Source organism: Centropristis striata, chromosome 2 (genome assembly GCF_030273125.1).
Source record: "Centropristis striata isolate RG_2023a ecotype Rhode Island chromosome 2, C.striata_1.0, whole genome shotgun sequence".
Lineage (NCBI taxonomy): Eukaryota > Metazoa > Chordata > Actinopteri > Perciformes > Serranidae > Centropristis > Centropristis striata.
Window position 1 is genome coordinate 30,142,971 of NC_081518.1, and position 22,930 is coordinate 30,165,900.

The window sequence follows — 22,930 nt, forward strand, 5'->3', positions numbered from 1 at the left end:
CTGTTTCTCTCTCGTCAATGTAAAGCAAAGTGATTCTACGCCTCGACTAAGACTCTTAATTAATTTTCATTTTGACTTTATGGCATCCTATACTGACTTAAACAAATATTTTTATAACCTGCTGTACTGTAACTTTTTATGAAATTCTGACATAGTATACTGACTTATTTTGAGAAATTTAATTTTTTATAAGATTGTGACGACATACTGACATTTTTTATGGAAAGAAGTTTTTTATGAGATTAAATCGACGTGCTATAGTATGACTTGTTTTTTCGCCATTTTTATAAACCTACACTACTAAAATTTGACCATTTGACAAAAATCGACTTTCATGATGAGGGCATTTTTGGATGTCCCATAATATGGTGTTTTTTCGCTATTTTTGAACAAACTATACTACCACATGTATCAACAGACTATAATTCAGCCATCTGAAGCATTTTAGTCATTTTAGAGTTTGACCATTTTTGACCAAAATCATACTATAGTATGCCTTTTTTTTTCCACGGGGTCATTTTTGGATGTCATATAAGATGGGGGGTTTTTGTGCTATTTTTGGACAAACTATACCACTATATGTATCACCGGACCATAATTGACCCATTTGAAACATTTTTATGCAATTTACAATTTGACCATTTTTATCAAAAAATCGATGGGCTATAGTATGACTTTTTTTTTTGAGAGGATAATTATTGGACATCCCATAATTTGGTGTTTTATCGCTATTTTTGTACAAAATATACTACCAAAAGTATCAACAGACTATAATTGACCCCTTTGAAGCATTTTAAAATTTGACCTTTTTTGACAAAAATCCACATGATAGTATGACTTTTTTGTTGACGGGGGCATTTTTGAATGTCCAATATGGGGTTTTTTTTCTCAATATTTTTATGACAAACTATAATACCACATGTATCACCAGACTATAATTAACACATTTGAAGGATTTTTAGGGATTTCAATTTTCATTAACATTTTCATGCTTTCATGAAATTCTGACGACAAACTTTTTTTTTTTCATATTGAACTAAATACAAAAAGATGTTTTTTTAATGATAGCTTTGAAAACAACCTCCTTCCTCTCTGCTCCAACCTGGTGCTAGAAAAACGACTCTTTAATCCAGATGTGTACATCTTTATTTAAATAAACAGAATGTCCCATTTAAAATGCAGAACCTAATTGTCTGAAAAATAGAAACAGTGAAAATATTTCAACATCAAAAAAATCTATGATGGACTCAGTGTGTTTCTGCAGCTGTCCGCTGACCTCACAGTTTCTGACTTTAGTTTAAGTTTGCTTACGTTTGTCAGCCACCAGAGATCGTCTGTTTCAGGTGAGAAGAGGCACAAGAATGAGGCGCTCCCCCTCAACACGTCTGTTCTTAAAGATCTCCACACCAGAGCTTCTTGGCAGCGTTAAAGGAAAAGTTTGACATGTTGGGAAAAGTGCGTGTTTGTTAGCTGTTAGCTTAGCATAAAGACTGGAAACCGCTTCAGGTGTGAAAGAGGCTTTTACCTCACATGAACATCCAAGTCTCAATAAACACATTCAGGCTTGTTGTGTTGACTGGGATTTGTCCAAAGTGACATTTATCTAGTTTTATAAACTTGATTGAAAGGAAACAAAATCCACTTTCCAGCAGCTCTGAAGCTTCAGATGATCATGTTTGTATTCTGTTTGTTTAATCTGCATTAACAACAGATTATTTAGGTATAATATATAACATAACACCATCCACAGCTCTGACTGTCTAACTCTTTGTATTCTACACCAGGATTTTACTTTTGGGGACTGAATACAGATTTATTGGTTTATTTTTGGGTTTTGGTTAAATTTTGTGTTTATTTATTGAATACATATGCAAATTTGACTAGTTAGCTGAATGTCCTGAGATATGTTGCGCTTGTTTTGCAGGACTTTTCGTTGATTTTCTTTCTCTTGTGTCTTTGTAAATAATATAAATGTGTTTTAAGGATTGTAGAGAACGATTATGTTTATGTAATTACTGAGCTTTAGAAGTGCTGATAGGTGGGTTTCCAGTCTTTAACTGCTTCATGTTAAACTCTTCCTTTAAACTCAGTCAGTTGATTGTTCTTTGATATTGACAGCAGGTAAGACGACGTCTGTCTGCAGCATCCTGAGCGTCTTTTTCTCCCTCAGAGAGGAAACCTGACAGCACCTCACCGAGTGTTTCCTCCCTGAGTCCAGCCGACACGTTCTTCTTCTCTGATTTCCTTAGTGTGTCCGTGTTCTTTTAGTCTTTAAATAACACTTTTATTCACAAAGTTCTTCCTCCGGAGGGTTCGTGTCACAGCGACACACAAAGTGCAAAAATCTTTCACCAGTCTGTCTGTCCGTCAGATCAGCTGACTCGTCCTGTGATGATGGCGGCTCAGAGCGAGTCGTCCAGCGGCGCCATCAGCAGCTGCAGCTCTTTGAAGGCGCTGCCGTGTCGGCCGACCTGCCCCGCCTTGTTCTTCACCATGTTGCTCAGGTTCTTCAGCTGCTTGCAGCAGACTCTGCACTTGTGGTGTCTGAGGAAACACAAACAGTGTCAATAATGGAGAACATTCAATAATTCAATGAACACAGTAATTGTGTTGTGTCCTCTTTGTGTGTGAGTCTTTGTGCATCCTGGAGTCCCTAAACAGTCTGTGAGCTGCATAAATTGGGTCTGACTGGAAAGCTGAGACTGATGACCTCTGACCTCAATATATCTGAATAAAAATGTGTTCTATTCATACCCACAAGTCTCCTCTTTACAGACATGCCCACTTACGCAAATCAAATGTAGTTTGCTGTAGAAACGATACAGGTTTTCTCATGAAGATAGCGAGCAAAAATGACATGTGGAGTTCCGCAGGGCTCCATTCTGGGTCCTCTAATTCATTAGTACCAACCACAATAACGTTCCAGGAGAAAGGGAGTCAAATGTGTTGTTGTGTCTTCTTGTGTGTGAATCTTTGTGCATCCTGGGGTCCCTAAAGAGTCTGTGAGCTGCATGAATGGGGTCTGACTGGAAAGCTGAGACTCTTGTGGACTCAATGAGCCCAATATTCTTCATGTGTGATGATGTTAGTGAGTGCAACTTGAGCTCAGTGTATAAAATGAACTGCTGTGACCTCTAGGATAATCACAGCCTCATGAAACTTTACAACACAAACTAGAGACCTAGAGCATTCAGAGTATGGATGGCTGACACACTAGATTCACAATAAGCAGCAACACAACACAAGTGTTGCTATAAAATTACACAAATCTACTAAATGTTAAAACTTTCTGAAACCAAGGAGTTTTCATTCATTCTCACGGGGTCAAAAATTGTAAAATTCAAAATGTGTGGAACAAATGAAAATCAACCCAATAATGATGAAACCTATAAGAGACTCACCTCTCCTCTCTTGTGATGTCCACTCCGACAGACGGCGTGGCCTTCAGCGTGTCGGAGATCAGCATCCAGAAATGTTTCATGATGAGCTTCAGAGACGTGCAGCCAGTCTGAATGTAGCTGAGACACGCACACGCACACAGAGTTAACATTTTGAAGCTGTGCTCTGATTAACATTTGATTAACAGAAAACGTTTAGCTGATTAATTGGCAGTCTTGAACTCATCACCTTCAGCTTTTTCTCACATTTTATAGATAGAACAATAAATAGTACAACAACAATAGACAAATAACAATAAACAATAAATAGTTAATGTTTAAGTGAGTCACCTTTCATATTTGCTCTGCAGCAGCTGGTCGATCTGAGGGAGGATGGTTGTACACAGGTCCAGTTTCCACAGAGAGCTGAAACAGAATTATTATTATAATCGTATAGACGTTAAGAGATGCATTAAGGTCAGAATCAGAGTTTAAAACATGAGCTCAGGCAGCTGGAACACAATAATTATCTGTTAAAAACTGGACAGTGTTTCTGATGTTTTAACAACCAGCCTGATAAAAAAACTGAAAGAACCAATTAACTCATTCAGACAGTTTCATGAGTGCAATTTACTCATAAATTCTTAATGACAGATAACAAAATAAGAAGTAATATGATCTGCAGACTGACGGCTGAAGGTTGATGATGTTGAGGATGTCCACCACGATGGACAGGTCGTTCATGGAGACGGCGGCGTCCAGAGCACTCTGCAAAGAGACAGGCAGGAGTCAGGCAGTGAGGATGCTTGTTGATTACAGCAGGAGGAGGAGGTGGCGACCAGGCGGCCGGGCTCACCTTGATGTCCTCGCGGGCCCACACCACGTGGACCGTCTCCAGGTTCTTGTGTCGGCTGCGCAGCATCACACACATGGTGTCGTGACCTTTCTTCAGCTGGGACAGAGCCTCCTCGTCGATCAGAGCGCCCGCACGGTTGTTGGGAGACGACTGGCGAACAAACAAACATGCTCTGAGTCGGTGTTTATTCATCCGACAATAAGACTCCGAAAACAATTAACATGTTTATGAAGCCGAGTTTGATTTAGTGATGAATCAGCAGCTCTTCATTGATCTTCAGACATCAACTTGTTCAAGGGTTTGGAAGGTAAAAAATTTGCAAACCAGTTAGAATGACAGAAATCAGAAAAAGTTGAATTTCTCTGATTTGAATTTTTTTTTAATTTTTATTAATTAAGTGTAATCTATGTATACACTTTTCCACGTGTCCTGAATGTTGTAAAACCAGTTTTCTCCACATATTGAAGTATTGTCATGTTTCAAGCCTCTCCTGTCCTCTCCTCACTGCTCTGTGTAAACCGTCTCTCCTGTCCTTTCCTCTCCGCTCTATGTAAACAGCCTCTCCTGTCCTGTCCTCTCTTCTCTGCTGTGTAAACAGATGTTCAGTGAATATTTGTCACGTGACCGTTGGTCTCAGCAGAATCAATCATGTCTTCACAGTGTCTCTGAGGTGCAGAATTTAATGTTTTTAACAGGATCTGGTTAGTGCAAAAGCTTCATTTTAAATGACAAAAATAAATAAAGAGATTCTGACTCAAATATCAACATTTAACACAAGTTTTGTTCACTTTTTAGAACAGAAACATTCATAACTGATGATCCGTTCAAGGACTGTCGGAAAGTTCAAACTCTGACGATAATGTCTGTTTAATCTGTTTCTGTTCTACAATAAACGGAGGATGTTTGGCGACTGTTTAAAGAAAACCCAGCAGGACGGTTCAGAGGTTTAACATTATGATATTTCAGGCTTTTATATAAACTCACAGGCAGGAAGTCGGCCACATTCAGTCCGATGGGCTCGTTTCTGGTGCTGAGGATGACTTTAGGTTGCGGTTTAGACTTTGCCGTCAAAACAGGAGGCTGAGGAGGAGCAGGGGGGGGGCCTGAGGCAGGGGGGCTGGAGGACAGCGGGTCGATGGCCGAGGGCGCTGCACGCTTCGCACAGGAGACGACTGTAGGCTCCACCCTCTGCACCGGTGTGGAGGAGGCCAGGGGAGGAGCCTTCTGCAGCCGAACACATTAGAAACACTTTAAAGTCTCACAAACACAGAGACAGATTGATGATGATGATGATGATGATGATGCATTCACCGACCGGCAGTTTTTCAGGAAAGGGAGCGACCATGTCCTTCAGCTGGCGGCCGATCGCCAACACAGGGTCTGACAGGAAGAGGAGGAAGTGTGTTAGAAAAAGTGTTAAAGTTACAGTTGTAATTTCAACTGTTCTGTTCTATATTGTATATATTGTTCCTATTTTTAATATTTCTTTTTGTTAAATTGTTAATACTTTTCTTTTTCTTCTGGTTTATGTTGCTTGTTATTTTATTGATGCATCTTCTTCTTTATGTTTTCAAAGAAACACATATTTTATCATTGAAGAGCTGTACTTTACATATTTATCTGTTTTCACAGCCCTGACAGACAGAACCTGAAGCTGGTATCTATGTTCTCTTCAAAACCACCAGACTCCATTGACAAAAACAGTCATTTAAGCTGTAACTTTGTTTGTGGTATTTTGTGTCTAAGGTCTGGACTATCAGGGCGTCCACAGCCGCAGATTGTTCAAGACTCAGTTAGCGTTCACAGCTTTCTGTGGTAACCTATGTCACTGATTTCTGCAACTGAGTTTCGATTTTAAAACCCAGAGAAGAACGCAGACAGAGTCAACTGGTGGATATGATGAGACGTAGAGGAGAAATGTGAATATATGAACGGCTGACCTCCTGCCTGATGTTTCTCAGTAATCTGTACTCACCGTAGAAGTGGGCGACATCAAATCAAATCAAAATGACTTTATTTATCCCCCCGGGGTAAATTCAGTGAGTCTGTTAGCTCTGTTAGAATGAGACAGCCTGATGTCTGTAAGAGAGACGAATCTTATGAATCTCTCCGTCCTGCAGCGGAGAGAGAAGAGCCGTCCGCCGTCCACTGCTGTTTTTTTGGTCAATAAAGCTTTCAATAAAGCTTTTGTATATATATATTGTCTACAGTAATATCGTTAACGTTGTTTTGATGATGTGCAATTTTACATTGATTATTTATAATATCTCAAAATGAAAACAAAGGTGAATAGACAGTAGAGGAGAGGTGCAGGAAAGTCACTTTGTTAACAATATTAATAAATGATAACCTGCCACGTATTTGCTCATGCTTGTTTGCTGCACAGTTTACCTCAGGACTGAGAAGCTGCATGTTTACCCATTTAGTGTCTCTACGCTGAAGTAGGGCTGGGCGATATATCGATATAAAAAATATATCAATATATTTTTTAATGTGATATGGAATTAGACCATATCACATATATCGATAGTTCTTTTTTCTTCTTCTTTTTTTATATAATGCTGTCCTTACTAGGGTTTGTCATATTTTGTTCTTTTGTAATGTTCATTATGTTTTTCTCATATAAATATATTTATTTCAGAAAAAGATCTGCCTTTTTTTTTTATTTCATAGGCTATTTTTAATTAAGATATTTCTTTATTTAAATGTGCACTTTATGGAGCTTTGATTAAAAAAGAAAGGTACTCCTGTTGTTATACAGTATTTATGTTTATTTAAATAAATGGTTTCAATAAAACTACTTGTGACATGCCATATTTGACTTTGACTGAACGTTTGCTCTCACTTTGCAATAAAAATGTCGGAATATATATCGTACATCGATAATCATCCTAAATATATTAGGAAATTACTTTTGGTCCATATCGCCCAGCCCTACACTGAAGTTTAACAGGGAGTCTCTTGAATGCTTCAGTTTAAAGAAAATAAACAAGAGCTGTTGATATGAAATATTGTGTCCATCCACAGATATCCTGGTAAGCAAGAAGAATTTTAACAGCATTTTTGGTAAAGAAATCACATTTTAAAGGATATCGTCAGATTATCGTTATTGGAAAATAAAAATAAAAAATTTAGATTTTTTTTGTTGTTGCCCATATCACCCATCACAAACTCACCGTCCTCTGGAGGAGCAGGGAAAGGCTCTGACATTCTGGGAGGAGTCCGAGCTGGAGGAGAAGAAGTCAGAAAGAGGAGAGTGATGAGCCTACTGAAACAACAACATGTTATAGACCTCTATAGTGAAGGTGTGACTGCAGCAGGCCACCTACAGATGGCGTTCTTGGGCTGGAAGATCTCCTTGAAGTCTTCTGCGTTGTGGATTTCTGCTGACGACAGCTTCTCGTCGGCCTCGTCCTCGCTGGGGCTCCGCCTCTCGCCCTCGGGGCTTCGCCTGTCAGCGTCTGACCGCTGTTTCACCCTGATGACATCACAACACGCCACTGAGAGACTGAGGATTTATTTACAGTCCTACAAATCAGATTCTACAGACTGAAGAAAAATCATTTTAACACATTGTGCAGTTTAAATTAGAAAAATGATGCAGAAATGATCATAACGTAAATCAGATCAACGCTGGACCCGGCCCAGGTGGGAAACTACAGACCTGTCTCACTCCTACCACTCCTTTCAAAACTTATGGAGCGCACAGTCTTGAATCAAGTCTCCGGGTTCCTTTACGAGAACAACCTGTACGATCCAAATAAGTCCAGCTTCAAGCAGGGTCACTCTACTGAGACTGCACTCCTGTCTGTAACAGCAGCTGGCCAATCATCAGCTCTTTTGCTGCTGGACCACTCTGCAGCCTTCGACACTGTTAACCACCATATCCTCCTCTCTACACTCGCAGAACTTGGTATTTCAGGGTTCCTCCAATGGTTCGAGTCCTACCTTGCAGGGAGATCTTTTAAAGTATCCTGGAAGGGAGATGTATCCAAATTACAAAACCTTTCCACTGGAGTGCCTCAAGGATCAGTGCTAGGCCCCCTTCTCTTCTCTTTACACCACCTCACTTGGCACAATCATCCTCCATCATGGCTTCTCATAACATTGTTACGTCGATTATACCCAGCTGTTCCTGTCCTTCCCACCAAACGACCCCAGTCTCAGCTCGTATCTCTGCTTGCCTTGCGGACATCTCCACATGGATGACGGAACATCACCTCCAGCTCAACCTCTCAAAGACGGAGCTCCTCGTCATCCCACCCCATCCCACCTTATATCAGCCTATCAATCTTCAGCTTGGATCCTCCAGCTCTGCAGGGAGCCTGGGTGTCATGACTGATGACCAACTGACCATTAAGGGTTATGTAACTACAATTGCCAGATCGTGTCGATTTTCCCTGTACAACATCAGGAAGATCAGACCCTACCTGACCCAGCAATCGACACAACTCCTGGTTCAGGCCCTTGTGTTATCGCATTTTGAGTACAGCAACTCTCTACTGGCAGGTCTTCCTGCTGCACTACCGAACCTCTGTGAGCTGCACGTGGTTGTTGTGTAGTTGTGTTACCTCTGTGAGCTGCAGGTGGTTGTTGTGTAGTTGTTGTGTTGTGTTACGTCTGTGAGCTGCACGTGGTTGTTGTGTAGTTTTTGTTGTGTAGTTGTGTTACCTCTGTGAGCTGCAGGTGGTTGTTGTGTCGTTGTTGTGTAGTTGTGTTACCTCTGTGAGCTGCAGGTGGTTGTGGGTCTGTCGTAGTTCCGGCGTAGCGCGGCTCCTTTGGGGTCTTTGGGCTCTGTGAGCGGCTGGTTGTCCTTGATGATGCCCTGGATCATGGCGCCACCGCTTTTCTTCACACGCTTCAGGTCGACGACATAGGAGGAGACGCTGGAGAGCTGGTGGGACACGCCAATCTGCCGACAGAGGAGAGACAGATGAGCTTCAGGACCTATAAAGTCAGAGTGTTGCCATGGTTACAGTGGCGACTCACCAGCTGCTGGTTGCAGACGGCGAGGTCGGAGACCTTCCCCCAGCCCACAGGAACCACGTCAAAGCAGCGGTTCGGCTCCCAGCCGAACACACGCAGAGAGTCTGTGGAGCCGCTGTACAGACAGCTGCCGTCTGAGCTGAAAAACACACACCTGGACCACAGGGGTCAGGGATCAGGGGTCAGAGGTCAGAGGTCATGGGTCAGAGGTCAGAGGTAGGTAAACTTACCTGACTGGAGTCGTGTCTCCCTCCAACGAGCCGATCATAGAGAACTTCTCCAGATCCCACAGCTTGATGGTCCTACACACACACACACACACACACACACACACACACACACACACACACACACACACACACACACACACACACACACACACACACACACACACACACACACACACACACACACACAGAGTCAAAAACACGTCAATAATAATAATAAGAAGAAACTATTGCTGTATGGGACCAGTGCTCGGTGTGATTGACCCGTGGCCATAATAATAATAATAGTGGGACAGTTGAACCTATTTAAACTGGATGCAACTCCTGCATGTTTTGGATGATCTTGTTGTTTTTATTGTTTTTACAACATGAAATGCACCAGAATTTGCCGATATACACCTGTGGAAGAAAAACTAAACAAGAAAAAAATAAACTTTTTTTTGGTGTGTTTTCTGTTGGGTTTTTTTGTGCAGTTGTTGTGTTGTTGTTGTTGTTGTTGTTGTTGTTGTTGTTGTGTAGTTGTTGTTGTGTTGCTGCGCAGTTCTGTAGTTGTTGTTTTGTGTTGCTGTTGTGTAGTTGTTGTGCTGTTGTTGTTGTGTTGTGTTGTGTTGTGTTGTGTTGTTGTTGAAAATAAAAAGCTGAACAGTGACAAGATTGCCCCAAACACGCTGTGTGTTATGGCTGTCACTTCTTCCTTTCTGTGCCACAGTGTAATACATTTCTCATTATTATTGTTTTTTTATGTTTTAAATAATGTAAATGTGCTTTAGGGTAAAGGAAATGCTCTATGGATAAAGCCAGTGGTATAAGCTTTCAGATGGTTTTTATTCCATGTCTCTAACTGCATCAGAGACTGAGAAATGAAAGGTTTAGGAAACATTCTGAGCAGTTTTTCAGGTTTTGGGAGGTTGTTCTGAATCACTGAAAATGATCTCCAGCTTCATGATAAAACAGCATCGACATGGAGAACTTCTCTGTGTGACCCTGTGGTGTTAGGTGATGGTCCTGTCGGTACCTGTCGGAGCTGCCCGAGGCCAGCAGGTACTCGTTGGGGTGAAACTGGACGATGTTGACGGCTGCAGTGTGAGATTTAAACTCTGTGATAGTCTTCCCCTGAGTCAGGTCCCACAGCTGACACACACACAGACACACACACACACACACACACACACACACACACACACACACGGGAACAAGGAGTCATACATTAATTATTATTCAGCAGCAGATTAATCCAAATTCAAATTCAGTGCTCTGGTGAGTGTGTCAATGTGTGTGTGTGTGTGTGTGTGTTCATAGAATTGCTTGATATTTTCAGCATATGTGCCCCTTTGTATCCTTTATAGATAAAATAAATTTCAACTTTCTTCATACATTTTTACGTGCTTTAGACATTTTTATAGCACCCATGGTCCTCAGGGACCAAAAAGGACCCCATGCCATTAGATTGGTTTTAGGATATGTAGAAAAAAATTATTAACAACAATTTTTTTGGTCAGGTGAGTCAGTCGTACCTTGACGGTGCAGTCGTCGCTGGCTGAAGCTAACCACTTCCCGTCTGGACTGAATGCCAGACTCCTCACAGCCTGAGTGTGTCCCTGAACACACACACACACACACACACACACACACACACACACACACACACACACACACACACACACACACACACCTTTTATTCTGAAATACACATTTGATTCGACTGTTTTCACTTTTAACAGTGTGAAGAGATTCTGAGCAGGTTTCTTACCTTGTACCTGAACACGTATCCTTTCCTCCGCACATCCCACAGCTGACAGGAGGACGAGGAGTTCACATGTTACAATGAGAAGACACATTTCATTAATGCAGAACAAACACGCATTTATAATTCTGCTCTTGTAACTTGGAACCCTCATTTGATTCATTTTCACATCTGTATACTTTTGTTTTGGTCATGAGTTCACACAGAATTTTAATGTTTAACGATGAAAACCTAACAAGATTTTTACTTAATTATTTCTAAAGAAGAAAACAATATTTATTACCTCTTGAGTAATTATCGTGACAGGCCTACTTTGAAGACGCCTTAAAACTCAAAATGGTCCTCTCAAAGACACACACACACTCACACACCTTGATGTTTGTGTCCATGGAGCTGGAGGCGAGGAACTCTCCAAACGGGTGGAAGCCCAGACTGGTGATGTTGGCTTTGTGTCCCATCAGAGTCCTTAAAACTGTTGGACAGACAGAAGGTTTTTATTAGTCACAAACTCAACACATCTCTGCACTTTGCAGTGAAGTACAGATTAGGGCTGGGCGATATAGCGATATAAAAGATATATCGATATATCAATATATTTTTAAATGTGATAAGGAATTAGACCATATCACATATGTCGATATAGTTTTTATATATAAATGCTGCCCTTACTAGGGTTTGTCATATTTAGCTATTTTGTAGTGTTCTTTAGCAGCATTGACAGGCAGAGGGAGAGCTGAGGATTACTCTCATCTTAAATAGACCGCCAGATTGGATAGAGGATGTGTTTTGGTGGAGGATGTATGAGGAGTGGGGCACGTCATGTGTATGTATTGTATATATATTTATATATATACACATATTACTTTTGGTCCACATCGCCCAGCCCTAGTACTGATGGTGATTATGTGAAAAACACCTGATATTAATAAAAGAAAACCAAAGAAACCAAACAGAACAGCTGTTGAGGCTTCAGACACAAACTGGGCCTCACTCTTTGCAGCCTCCAGGTCCCAGACTCGTATCGATCCGGACTGGGAGCCAGCGACCACCTGCTCCTCCGACGTGTTGAACTGGACACACTCCACTGGGTTCTTGTGACCAGTCAGACTCTGAGACACACACACACACACACACACACACACACACACACACACACACACACACACACACACACACACACACAGTCAGCTGTAAATCTGTTGTGTGCAGTGAGTGTGAGCTATGTTCTTTGAGGTGATCTTGTATTAAAGGTGTCTCACCATGATGCAGTTGGCCTTGCTGACGGCCCAGATGTTGACCCTGCAGTCCTCCCCTCCTGTAGCCAGCAGGCGGCCCGAGCTTTTGGCCAGAGCTGAGCAGGAGACGCTGCTGGAGTGAGCCTCGAACTCCTCTAAACAACAACAACAACACAGCAGGGACAGACTCAGACTGGGAGCGCTATGTGACGCTGTGCTGTTATTTACATCCTTATTTGTGTACTTTGTGTGAACCTGCAGGATTAAAAAGTAAATCCTCATCCCTAGCCCTAACGAGAATACATAACCCTTTGTGGCTCACTACAGTCATGTTTAGCTTTTACATTTTATTCATTATTGTATAGCTCAAAAAGATTTTGAGAATTTCAAACTTTTAAATTAGAGTCTGGGTTCATAAAGGTTTTATCAGAGCAACTTCTTAGCACTTTCCAAGCACTTTCATGGTACCTAAAGCAAAAATGTTTCATCTCATCTAAATTATTACTTTAAATGATAACATTTTCATGAATTTATATCTGCGGCAATCAATGTAAATTGACATTTTACCATCTATTCATATTAACTGAGTGTACATGTTTGTTTTGATCATAATGAGTTAAGCAATTGGCTGCTCTGCTGTGAGACTCCAGCAGGCAACAAAGGAACAAATATGACGACAAGATCGTTTGATTTCAAATATTAAAAATATTTTTTTTCTACATCAGTGACTGTAAAGATGAAACATCACATTGGGTTGAAAATGAAGCATTTTTCAAGAAGTTTATTCAAATTCAAGCATATTCCAAACTTTATAAACAAAATGGTTTAAATTAAGCATTTTCAAAAGTATTCCAGGCTTTATATGAACCCTGTAAAAGTGATGAGGTGGTGAATCTATTAATGCTGGACTAAAAAGGAGAACAGGTGTGGATCAGAGTGTGTGTGTGACTAAACTCACGCAGTCTCCATGAGATCTTGGTGGTGTTAGCTGCAGCCATGCTGGTCACGCTTTGTTTCACTGCAGACGGTTGTTCAGTGAGGATCAGTAAGTTCAGACATCAGCGTCTCGTCTCCGTCTGCACGCAGCGTCCTGCACCTGCACGACACACACAGCCATGTGACAGAAACCTGGAACACTCTCACTGTCACGACACATTTCAAAAACATACACAAACTACATCCCCTGAAAACTACATTTTATTTAAGCTGGAGACCTCCTCAAAGGTTCATCAGCTCAGAAGAAACCAGGATTTATGAATATGATGGGATTTCTACTGTTCAGCTGCTGACTGATGCTACAAAACATAAAACGCTTCCCACTTAGGGCAGGGTGATATATATCAATATAAAAGATATCGCATATATCATTATAGTTTTTTTTTCTTTCTTTATATATAATTGCTGCCCTTTCTAGGGTTTGTCATATTTTGTTCTTTTGAAATGTTCGTTATTCTTTTCTCATATAAATATATTTATTTCTGAAAAAGATTGGCCTATTTTATTTCATAGGCAAGTGTTCATATGCAAGTGTGCACTTTATGGAGCTTTGATTTTTTTTAAAAGGTTCTCCTGTTATTATACAGTATTATATACACTTAAATAAACATATCTGATATTTTAAGGCTGAATATCAATAGACGATATATATCCCGATATTTTTATTTTATTTATTTTATCACAAGGTGAGAGCAAATTTTCAGTCAAAGCCAAACATGTCAAGTAGTTAAATTGAAACCATTTATTTAAGTGAACATAAATACTGTATAACAGTATATTTAAAATGAAAGCTCTGTAAAGTGCACATTTAAATAAAAAAAATATCTTATGAGATTAAAGAGGCCAATCTTTTTTCTGAAATAAATATGTTTAAATGACAAAAGAATAACGAACATTGTAAAAAACTCAATATGACAAACCCTAGTAAGGGCAGCATTTATATAAAAAGAAAGATTTTTTTTTTTACTTTAGCAATATATGTGATATGGTCTAAATCCATATCACATTTAAAAATATATCAATATTTTTTTATATCGATTTATCGCCCAGCCTTATTTGTTAATATGTCAAATTTGTATTAATGTTTGTTAGAGATTTGTGAGCAGAACATGTCAACACACAGTGCCGAGCTGCAGGTTCCAGTTTTCAGATCATGAACACCATATACTGTTGACCTGCCGTGTCCCTCTAAATACCGTGGCCCTCCCCTAAAGGGCTCTACGGTCAGGAGGGCTGGAGTGGAGGAGGGTGGAGTTTGTGTGATTTGCAATAAACTGAATACAGATGAAACAGCAGCAGTGTTTCCTCTGAGCGGCTCAGAGACCAGATCAGACTCAGTGTGGAGCCTGTAAGAAGATAACGACAAACTGGAGACGCTGCGACCAAAATCCTTTTTATTTAAGCTTCTAATTCCTGCAGACTGAATATCATCCATGAGGAAGCAATTAATAAATTAAAAGTAATTCATTGATGCCATCTACATGAGGCTCAGTTGTAATATTGGTTGGCATAAAAACTGCAACACAACATTTCCATCTTTACTTTGTTTTATGCTTATTCTTGGTTTTCTTTTTAAAAAGATGTTAAATATTAATTTAAGAAGGCAGCCTTAAGAACTTTGCATTTTAATATCGCTGCACAATATTTTTTCAGTCCAGGTAAAAAATGCACAATATCAGAATGTGTGTGTGTGTGTGTGTGTGTGTGTGTGTGTGTGTGTGTTTCCTCTCTCAAACCAGTATATGTTTTAACAGTTGGGCTCTAAAATTACTAGAAAGACTTATATAGGTATAATTATAAACTGCAGCCCTGGCTTTTCTTCTCTTTATCTCACTGTTTTACAGATTTTTGTTTAAAAATAAATAAATAAATAAATATATGTTTTCCTTCTTAAGTTTCAATATAATGGGACTTGTATTGTTTGTTTCTATATTCTTCTTACATTAAATAAAAAAAGGAAAAAGTAAGTAAGTTGATAGTATTCTAAAAAGCTTAATCAACTAATTAATCAGGACTTTTTACACAACAGATTTTGTGTGTTGTTTTGTTAAAAATTATATATCTTTTTTTACCTTAGTTTTCAATAACATGCTACTTTTATTGTTCACTGTGTCATTTTTTCTATATTCTTGATGTACTAAATCCAAAATAAAGTTAAACGCTAGTGTTAATTTAAGGCTAAATCAAGCTCAAGTTAACTAATAGTATTCTCAAAAACTCAAACTAATTAATCAAGCTTCACTTCACACAACAGATCAGTTAATAATCAAATAAAAGGTATAAATTAAACTAAAGAGAAGCTGCTTTATAAACTAACTTATTGTTTTATTAATGAATTAATTAACTAACTATTGTATTAACTAACTAACATTATATAAAGGCCACCCCAATGCTCCGTTAGGTCTCATTGGCTGCAGCTGTTTCTTTGGATCGATACTGTTTGTTACACAGATTAGTTGCAAATGTAACCCTTTTGGCCACTGGGAATTTAATAAAAAAATCCTCCAAAATAGCAAATTAGTAAACCAAAGCCTTGAGTAACACCATAGAAAAGTCCATGCTATGATTTCGTTTTAAAACTATTGACATTTTGGAGATTTCTGTTTGAACTTATTTTCTCAGTGAGTGTTGTACTGCTGAGAAACCCCCTTATTGTCAATATAGTATGGAAACTGTTATATTAAGTAAACAACTATATTAACTAATTAACTGTTGTATTAACTAGTGAGCTGTTTTATAAACTAGCAAGCTGTTTCATGAACTAACTTACTGTTTTATAAACTATCTACCTGTTATATTAACTAACTAACTGTTTCATAAATTAAATAACTGTTTTATTAACTAACTGTTGTATAAACTAACTATATTAACTGTTATATCAACCGACTGTTATATTAACTAATTAGCTGTTATATTAACTAGTAAGCTGTTGTATAAACTAACAAGCTGTTATATTAACTAACTACCTGTTATATTAACTAACTTAGTATTTTATAAACTAAATTACTGTTTTATTAACTTACTAACTGTTGTATAAACCAACTGTTGTATAAACTAACTATATTAACTAACTGTTATATTAACTTACCGTTTTATAAACTAACTAACTGTTGTATCAACTAAACTGTTTTATAAACTAACTAACTGTAATATTAACTAAACTGTTTCATAAACTAACTGTTTTATAAACTAACTAACTAACTGTTATATTAACTAACTGTTCTATTACCTAACTAACTAACTGTTCTATTAACTGTTTTATAAACTAACTAACTAACTGTTATATTAACTAACTGTTCTATTACCTAACTAACTAACTGTTCTATTAACTGTTTTATAAACTGAATTACTGTTTCATAACCTAACTGATTTACAGACTAACTATATTAACTGTTCTATTAACTGTTTCATAAATTAACCGTTGTATTAACTTACTGTTATATTAACTTACTGTTTTATAAACTAACTATATTAACTGTTCTATTAACTAACTAACTGTTTCATAAACTAACTGTTTTATTATCCAACTAGCTGTTTCATAAAATAACTGTTATATTAACTAACTGTTTCATAAATTAACTGTTATATCTACTAACTAACTGTTATATTAATTAACTGTTTCATAAATTAACTGTTATATTGACTAACTAACTGTTATATTAACTAACTGTTATATTAACTAGCTTAGCTGTTAGCTGTATCGTTGTTTAGTGAGACGGGCTGTGAGCTAACTGTAGCTAACTGCTAACTAGTTGGTTAACTCGAGAGCAGCTAATTAGCAGTTAGCTGATTACGGCTCGGCTGGTTGTGTTCAGGACACAAAACCCGTCCGTCTCTCCCGGTGGGTTTACCTGGCGGTGTCGGTGTCCGTTAGTCCCCTGAAGGCTCGGCGGGGCCGTTAACCGGAGAATCCGTCAGCAGCTAGCAGAGGAACCTGTTGACAGTCCGGTTGCTGCTCCGCTGCAGCTTAGCAACTGAGACGCCCCGCCCACTTCCGGTGACGTCTACGGATTTAATAAAAAAATAACTTTTGTACATTAGTAAATATATCTATATATTTATTAGTAATTAGTAATTTAGTTTACTTTATGCAAAAAGTTAATTTTGTATGAATTTATGTATATCATGGAATGCACCTACACACACGTTTTTCCTTTATTATTCATATTATATATCACGTGTGTTTATATCACTACATTGATACCAGGCTAGTCTATTGCATAATATTTAGAGATTTATTGGACATAAATTAAGTTCATCTAGCGCAGAACATCTTAAATGTATTTTTGTCAATTATTAGGTTTTGGCCTTGTTTATGTCTGTAAAACGGTTGAAATTTTTTATTTTTCATTATCTAAGCACTCTCTTTTTAGGGTCTGCAGAGACTATTGACTATTGATTGAGATGCACCTGTAATACTGTGGTGGTGGTGTTGTTGTAGTTCACTCTGCGGCCTGCAGGGGGCGGAGACGCACCTGAAGCTGTCTGTCAAACAAAAAGAAGAAGAAGCAGGAAGTTGTTGTCAACACTGGTCGTTCCGTCTGTAGTTTTATAGTAAATGTGTTTAATTTACTGTTCAGTTCATGTTTAAAGAGTTATATATATTCAGATATCAGCATGGCGGCGGTGGACGTGGAGGACGAGAGCATCCTGGCGTCCATTTTTAAGGACAGCTTCCCGGACAGCTGGAGGGAGAACCCGGACTTCACGGCCTACCTGTCCGAGCTCAGCTCCTTCAGCCTGGACACGCTGCTCCGGGAGCCGGAGCGGCTGGCTGAGGAGCGGGCCCAGATCCTGCAGCAGACCCGGGAGCTGGCCTTCTCCAACTACCAGACCTTCATCCGGACCGCGGACTGCACCGAGACCACGTACCGGGACTTCGGCCGCGTCGAGAGCAGCGTGGTCCGGGTTCTGGACAAGCTGCCCCGGTTCAGGGAGAGGTGCAGGTAGGAGAGGAACACACTGTTGAAATACGTGACATTAAAAATGTTCCTTACATTCTATACATACCATCTATTATACTGTGTCCGCAGCGTTATTAATCAAGTAGAATTAATTCCATAAACTGACATGTACAGATAAATTAATGACATGTAAATAATAAAGAACCTCCTCTTGCCTGCCTGTCTGTCTGCCTGTCGGTCGGTCGGTCTGTCTGTCTGCCTGTCTGTGTCTCAGAGTCTTCATGAAGGAGGCGGAGGAGATTGGAGCGAGCCGGCGGATGAACAGCCTGACGCTGAACCGTCACACGGAGATCCTGGAGATCCTGGAGATCCCGCAGCTGATGGACACCTGCGTCAGGAACGGGTACTACGAGGAGGCGCTGGAGCTGGCAGCATATGTCAAGAGGCTGGAGAAGAAGCACTCCACGCTGCCTGTCATCCAGGTGAGTCCCATACCACTCAGAGGTCTCAAGACTCAGGTCTGAACGCAGCGAGCCGGCTCCACACACTAAAGATCTTCAGCTGCTGGTCTGACAGAACAAGACTTTCAGACACTTTCCACCAGTGTTATAGTCAAGACCACCTAAACCAAGACCGAGACCAAGTAAATACCAAGACCACGGTGAATCGAGGCCAAGACAAGACCAAGACTTTGAGGAGACTTTTTAATTATTTATTATTATTATTATTATTTACTTTTGTTTTTATTTTATCTTATCTTACCTACTTTATTTTTATTTATTTTATCTTATTCATTTCTAAGCTTCCTCCAGTGTTTCCTCACCGCTCGACGTTGAGATGGAGCTTCCTCAGTTTGTGCTTTGTTTATAAAGGGATGGGTGTTTGCTTGTTTCTATGTTTTATTATTATTGTCGTTATCATTATCATCATTATTATCATTATCTGTCCTTTTTTTTCTTTTTTTAATGTGAAGCACTTTGTGTTACATTTCTCTTGTATGAAAAGTGCTCTACAAATAAAGTCTGACTGATTGATTGATGCTACTATCATCAGATTAACAGTTCCTGTGTCTCTCAGGGGATCGTGCGTGAGGTCCGTCAGTCGACGCAGCTGATGCTCAACCAGCTGCTGCAGCAGCTGCGCAGCAACTCTCAGCTGCCTGTCTGCCTGCGTGTGATTGGCTACCTGCGCAGGATGGACGTGTTCACGGAGGCGGAGCTCCGGGTGAAGTTCCTGCAGGCGCGGGGCACGTGGCTGCACTCCATCCTCGCTGCCATCCCCGAGGACGACCCCTACTTCCACATCACCAAAACCATCGAGGCGTGCCGCGTGCATCTGTTCGACATCGTCACCCAGTACAGAGCCATCTTCTCTGACGAGGACCCGCTGGTGGCGCCCGCCAGCGGCCAGGCGGTGGTCAATGAGGCCGCCATCTTCCACGGCTGGGTGGTGCAGAAGGTGGCGGAGTTCCTGGAGACGCTGGAGCGCGACCTGCAGCGTGGCGTGGGTGGCCGGCTGGACTCGCTGCTGGGCCAGTGCATGTACTTTGGCCTGTCCTTCAGCCGGGTCGGCGCCGACTTCCGCGGGCAGCTGGCACCGATGTTCCAGCGAGTGGCGGCGGAGGCGTTCCGCAGGGCGGTGCAGGAGGCGGTGGACAAGTTCCAGGAGGACATGAACCTGTACACGCTGATCGCCCTGCCCTCCGTGCTCGGCGGGACCATCCCACCGCCAGCGCCCGGCACGCAGCCCGGCACGCTGCAGCCGCCCATGGCGCTGCTCGACTTCCAGCCGCTCGCCTGCTTCCTCAACAACCTGCTGACGGCCTTCAATGACCTGCGGCTCTGCTGCCCCGTCGGGCTGGCGCAGGACGTAACCGCCTGCCTGCAGGACGGCCTGAAGATGGTGAGCAGCTTCCTGTCTCTTCCGTCCTGTCAGTGAGAGGTGTTTCAGTGTTTCAGGTTCGTCTGCTGCGTGTCCCACAGAACGAGACTTTCAGGCACTTTCCATCAGTGTTGTAGTCAAGACCACAACACTGTAAACACCAAGACAATGGTGTATTGAGACTGAGTCAAGACCAAGACTTTGAGGGGTCGAGACCGAGTCAAGACCAAGACTTTGAGGGGTCGAGACCGAGTCAAGACCAAGACTTTGAGGGGTCGAGACCGAGATAAGACCAAGACTTTGCAGGGTCAAGACCGAGACAAGACCAAGACTTTGAGGGGTCGAGACCGAGTCAAGACCAAGACTTTGAGGGGTCGAGGCCGAGTCAAGACCAAGACTTTGAGGGGTCGAGACCGAGTCAAGACCAAGACTTTGAGGGGTCGAGACCGAGATAAGACCAAGACTTTGCAGGGTCAAGACCGAGACAAGACCAAGACTTTGAGGGGTCGAGACCGAGTCAAGACCAAGACTTTGAGGGGTCGAGACTGAGTCAAGACCAAGACTTTGAGGGGTCAAGATCGAGTCAAGACCAAGACTTTGAGGGGTCGAGACTGAGATAAGACCAAGACTTTGAGGGGTCAAGACCGAGACAAGACCAAGACTTTGAGTAGTCGAGACCGAGTCAAGACCAAGACCAGTCCCGGCTGTCTTCGTTAGCGTTGCTTTTTAAGAATTTACAAGTTGCTGTGTTTCCTTTTTTTGTAGTTGTGCACAAAAATCTTTGTGGTTCAGGTAACAAAATTTTATTACAGACAAGTTGGCTAACATCTTCTTCTGTCACTCACATGCACTTAACGTACAACCGTTTAACGGTGACAACGATTTCAAATGATATGAATCATGTTATTGGTTGTACTCGAAGCAATAGGATTCATGCAAAATCACAGTAATGATCAACAATAAAAATTTGAGTACTTCAACACTGCTTTCCACACATTCACAGGTCTGGAGATCTGAAAGATACAAAAAAAAAACCTTTTATCTTGACTGTTGTTGTTCCCGTCAGGTGACTCGGCAGATCCTGGTGTTCCACCGTGCCGAGGAGTCGGCGTTCAGCAGCAGAGAGAAGGAGCTCTTCGTCCAGTTCTGCTGCTCGTACGCTGAAGATCTGCTGCCGTTCCTGAACCGCTGCCTGCAGCTTCTGTTCCCCCCGAACCAGCTCGCCCTCATCCTGGGTGAGAAGGAACCTCTTCTTCTTCTTGTTTTCATCATCAGAGTCGTTATTTCTACCAGATTAGAAACTCTTCAAACAGTCAATGAATAAACTGATTCAAACTGATTTAAACTGATTTACAATGATTTAAACAAATTTAATCTGATTGAAACTGATTCAAACCTTTTTAACCGATTCAAACTGATGAATGGAAGAGAAACACCAACAGCTGTCAGAGAGTCAGAGACATTCTGTTCATTTAAAGTCCTGCCTAAATTTGGCCTCTTCTTCTGCTGTTTGTTTCATCATCAGCCATTGTTTCTACCAGATTAGAAACATTTCAAACAGTCAGTTGTTGGATTTACAGCAAACAGATTCAGGCAGAATTAACTGATTTACTCTTTCAGTCTTTTTTCTTTTTTCAGCAGCTCAATAATCCAAATTCTGATCATTCTGAACTCTCTAATGCTCAATTTGAAATATTAATAATAAAAACCAGAACCTTGATCATAATAAACATGTTTCAGCCTCCTGACTGATGAGAATAACTGAACATCGTCAGTGTGTTTGTGTTGAGCTGTTATTAACATGTCAGACTGGAATAATAAAGTTTCTAACCTGTCTGTCTGCAGGTGTTCCTGTGACTCAGCTGCAGCGGTACGGCAGTCTGGGCTGCATCGACCTCGCCGCCGTCCTGCAGCCGCTGGACTTTATCCTTCCGCAGAGAGAGACGGTGACGCCGGCGGTGACAGCTGAGCCGGAGCTCGACCTCGGCGCCGAGCTGAGCGGTCTGACGTTTGAACCCAAAGAGGCGGGAACAGATCAGGATGCCACAGAGGACACGGAGCATCTCGATGTCAGAGCGTCCGAGCAGACGGAGGAGAAGTCAGAAGAGGACGAAGACTTCTCTCTGGAGTGATTCAATAACTTTACTGACTTTATATATTTCTACAGCCTGGTGAATGAGAAGAATGTCTTTGGTGGCGGATATTGATCTGTCAACATTTTAATAATAAATTAAAATAAATCATTAATTATCCTGAGATGCCCGACTCTGATTCTTTTGATTTTATCAGGTACTTATCGTCAGTAAATAGACAGAATGTAGAAGATTTTCACCTGTTTACTGTCAGAAACCTGAAGCTGTTTTCTTTTCAGAGCCACCGTCATTTTATCAGACACAGAGGAGCTGCTGCCTCCATCGGTTATTGTGACTTTTGCTGTTTCAAAGTTTGGATTCTCCAAAGTAACAGTAACACAAACTGACTGCTGGAGGCAGCAGCAGACCAGCAGCTTTGCTTTTCTCTCTAGTAATTTAAGATTTTGATGGCATAAGAGAAATGAAATGTGAGGAGTTTCTGCAGCTTCAAAGAGCTTCTGGCAGTGCTATCTTTTAAAAACTGTAAATATTCACTAAACAAGCTTAATCTGGCAGTATTTTATTTGGACCTATTGTCTCCTAAGTGTACATTTATTAATTAGTTCCTAGTGGTGTCATTCTACAGACAGCA

The 22,930-nt window shown here is 40.8% G+C and overlaps 2 protein-coding genes across 3 annotated transcripts; one reads left to right on the forward strand and one right to left on the reverse strand.

Annotated features, from left to right (window-relative positions):
- Positions 1-1,123: 1,123 nt before the first annotated feature.
- katnb1 (katanin p80 (WD repeat containing) subunit B 1) lies at positions 1,124-18,268 on the reverse strand. 2 transcript variants are annotated; one of them, XM_059348761.1, is made up of 22 exons: positions 18,138-18,268; positions 17,832-17,906; positions 17,273-17,425; positions 13,384-13,521; positions 12,450-12,580; positions 12,182-12,299; positions 11,562-11,662; positions 11,197-11,238; positions 10,961-11,044; positions 10,462-10,577; positions 9,450-9,521; positions 9,223-9,373; positions 8,955-9,145; positions 7,563-7,711; positions 7,410-7,460; positions 5,549-5,613; positions 5,218-5,454; positions 4,234-4,383; positions 4,069-4,145; positions 3,729-3,803; positions 3,402-3,518; positions 1,124-2,544 (listed from the first exon to the last, which is right to left on the reverse strand). In XM_059348761.1, exons 4-22 carry the CDS (start codon positions 13,421-13,423, stop codon positions 2,403-2,405), a joined length of 2,109 nt encoding a protein of 702 aa, XP_059204744.1. In that variant the 5' UTR covers positions 13,424-13,521; positions 17,273-17,425; positions 17,832-17,906; positions 18,138-18,268; the 3' UTR covers positions 1,124-2,402. The 2 variants fall into 2 exon arrangements, with proteins under 2 accessions (XP_059204744.1, XP_059204736.1); XM_059348753.1 differs by having other exon boundaries at positions 5,218-5,457.
- On the forward strand, positions 17,904-22,458 carry cog8 (component of oligomeric golgi complex 8). The gene is made up of 5 exons (XM_059348770.1): positions 17,904-18,367; positions 18,600-18,807; positions 19,403-20,227; positions 21,273-21,441; positions 22,052-22,458. The coding sequence occupies exons 1-5, from the start codon at positions 18,039-18,041 to the stop codon at positions 22,336-22,338; spliced, it is 1,818 nt and encodes a 605-aa protein (XP_059204753.1). The 5' UTR covers positions 17,904-18,038; the 3' UTR covers positions 22,339-22,458.
- Positions 22,459-22,930: the final 472 nt, after the last annotated feature.

Excerpts from the sequence above, each read along its gene's own strand:
- katnb1 (XM_059348753.1), bottom strand. The coding sequence starts at position 13,423 with ATGGCTGCAGCTAACACCACCAAGATCTCATGGAGACTGC. Across the intron at positions 11,663-12,181 it reads GGACCTGGAGGCTGCAAAGA|TTTTAAGGACTCTGATGGGA; the intron begins GTGAGGCCCAGT and ends TCTGTCCAACAG. Across the intron at positions 9,522-10,461 it reads GCCTCGGGCAGCTCCGACAG|GACCATCAAGCTGTGGGATC; the intron begins GTACCGACAGGA and ends GTGTGTGTGTAG.
- cog8 (XM_059348770.1), top strand. The coding sequence starts at position 18,039 with ATGGCGGCGGTGGACGTGGAGGACGAGAGCATCCTGGCGTCCATTTTT. Across the intron at positions 18,368-18,599 it reads CGGTTCAGGGAGAGGTGCAG|AGTCTTCATGAAGGAGGCGG; the intron begins GTAGGAGAGGAA and ends TCTGTGTCTCAG. Across the intron at positions 20,228-21,272 it reads TGCAGGACGGCCTGAAGATG|GTGACTCGGCAGATCCTGGT; the intron begins GTGAGCAGCTTC and ends TGTTCCCGTCAG.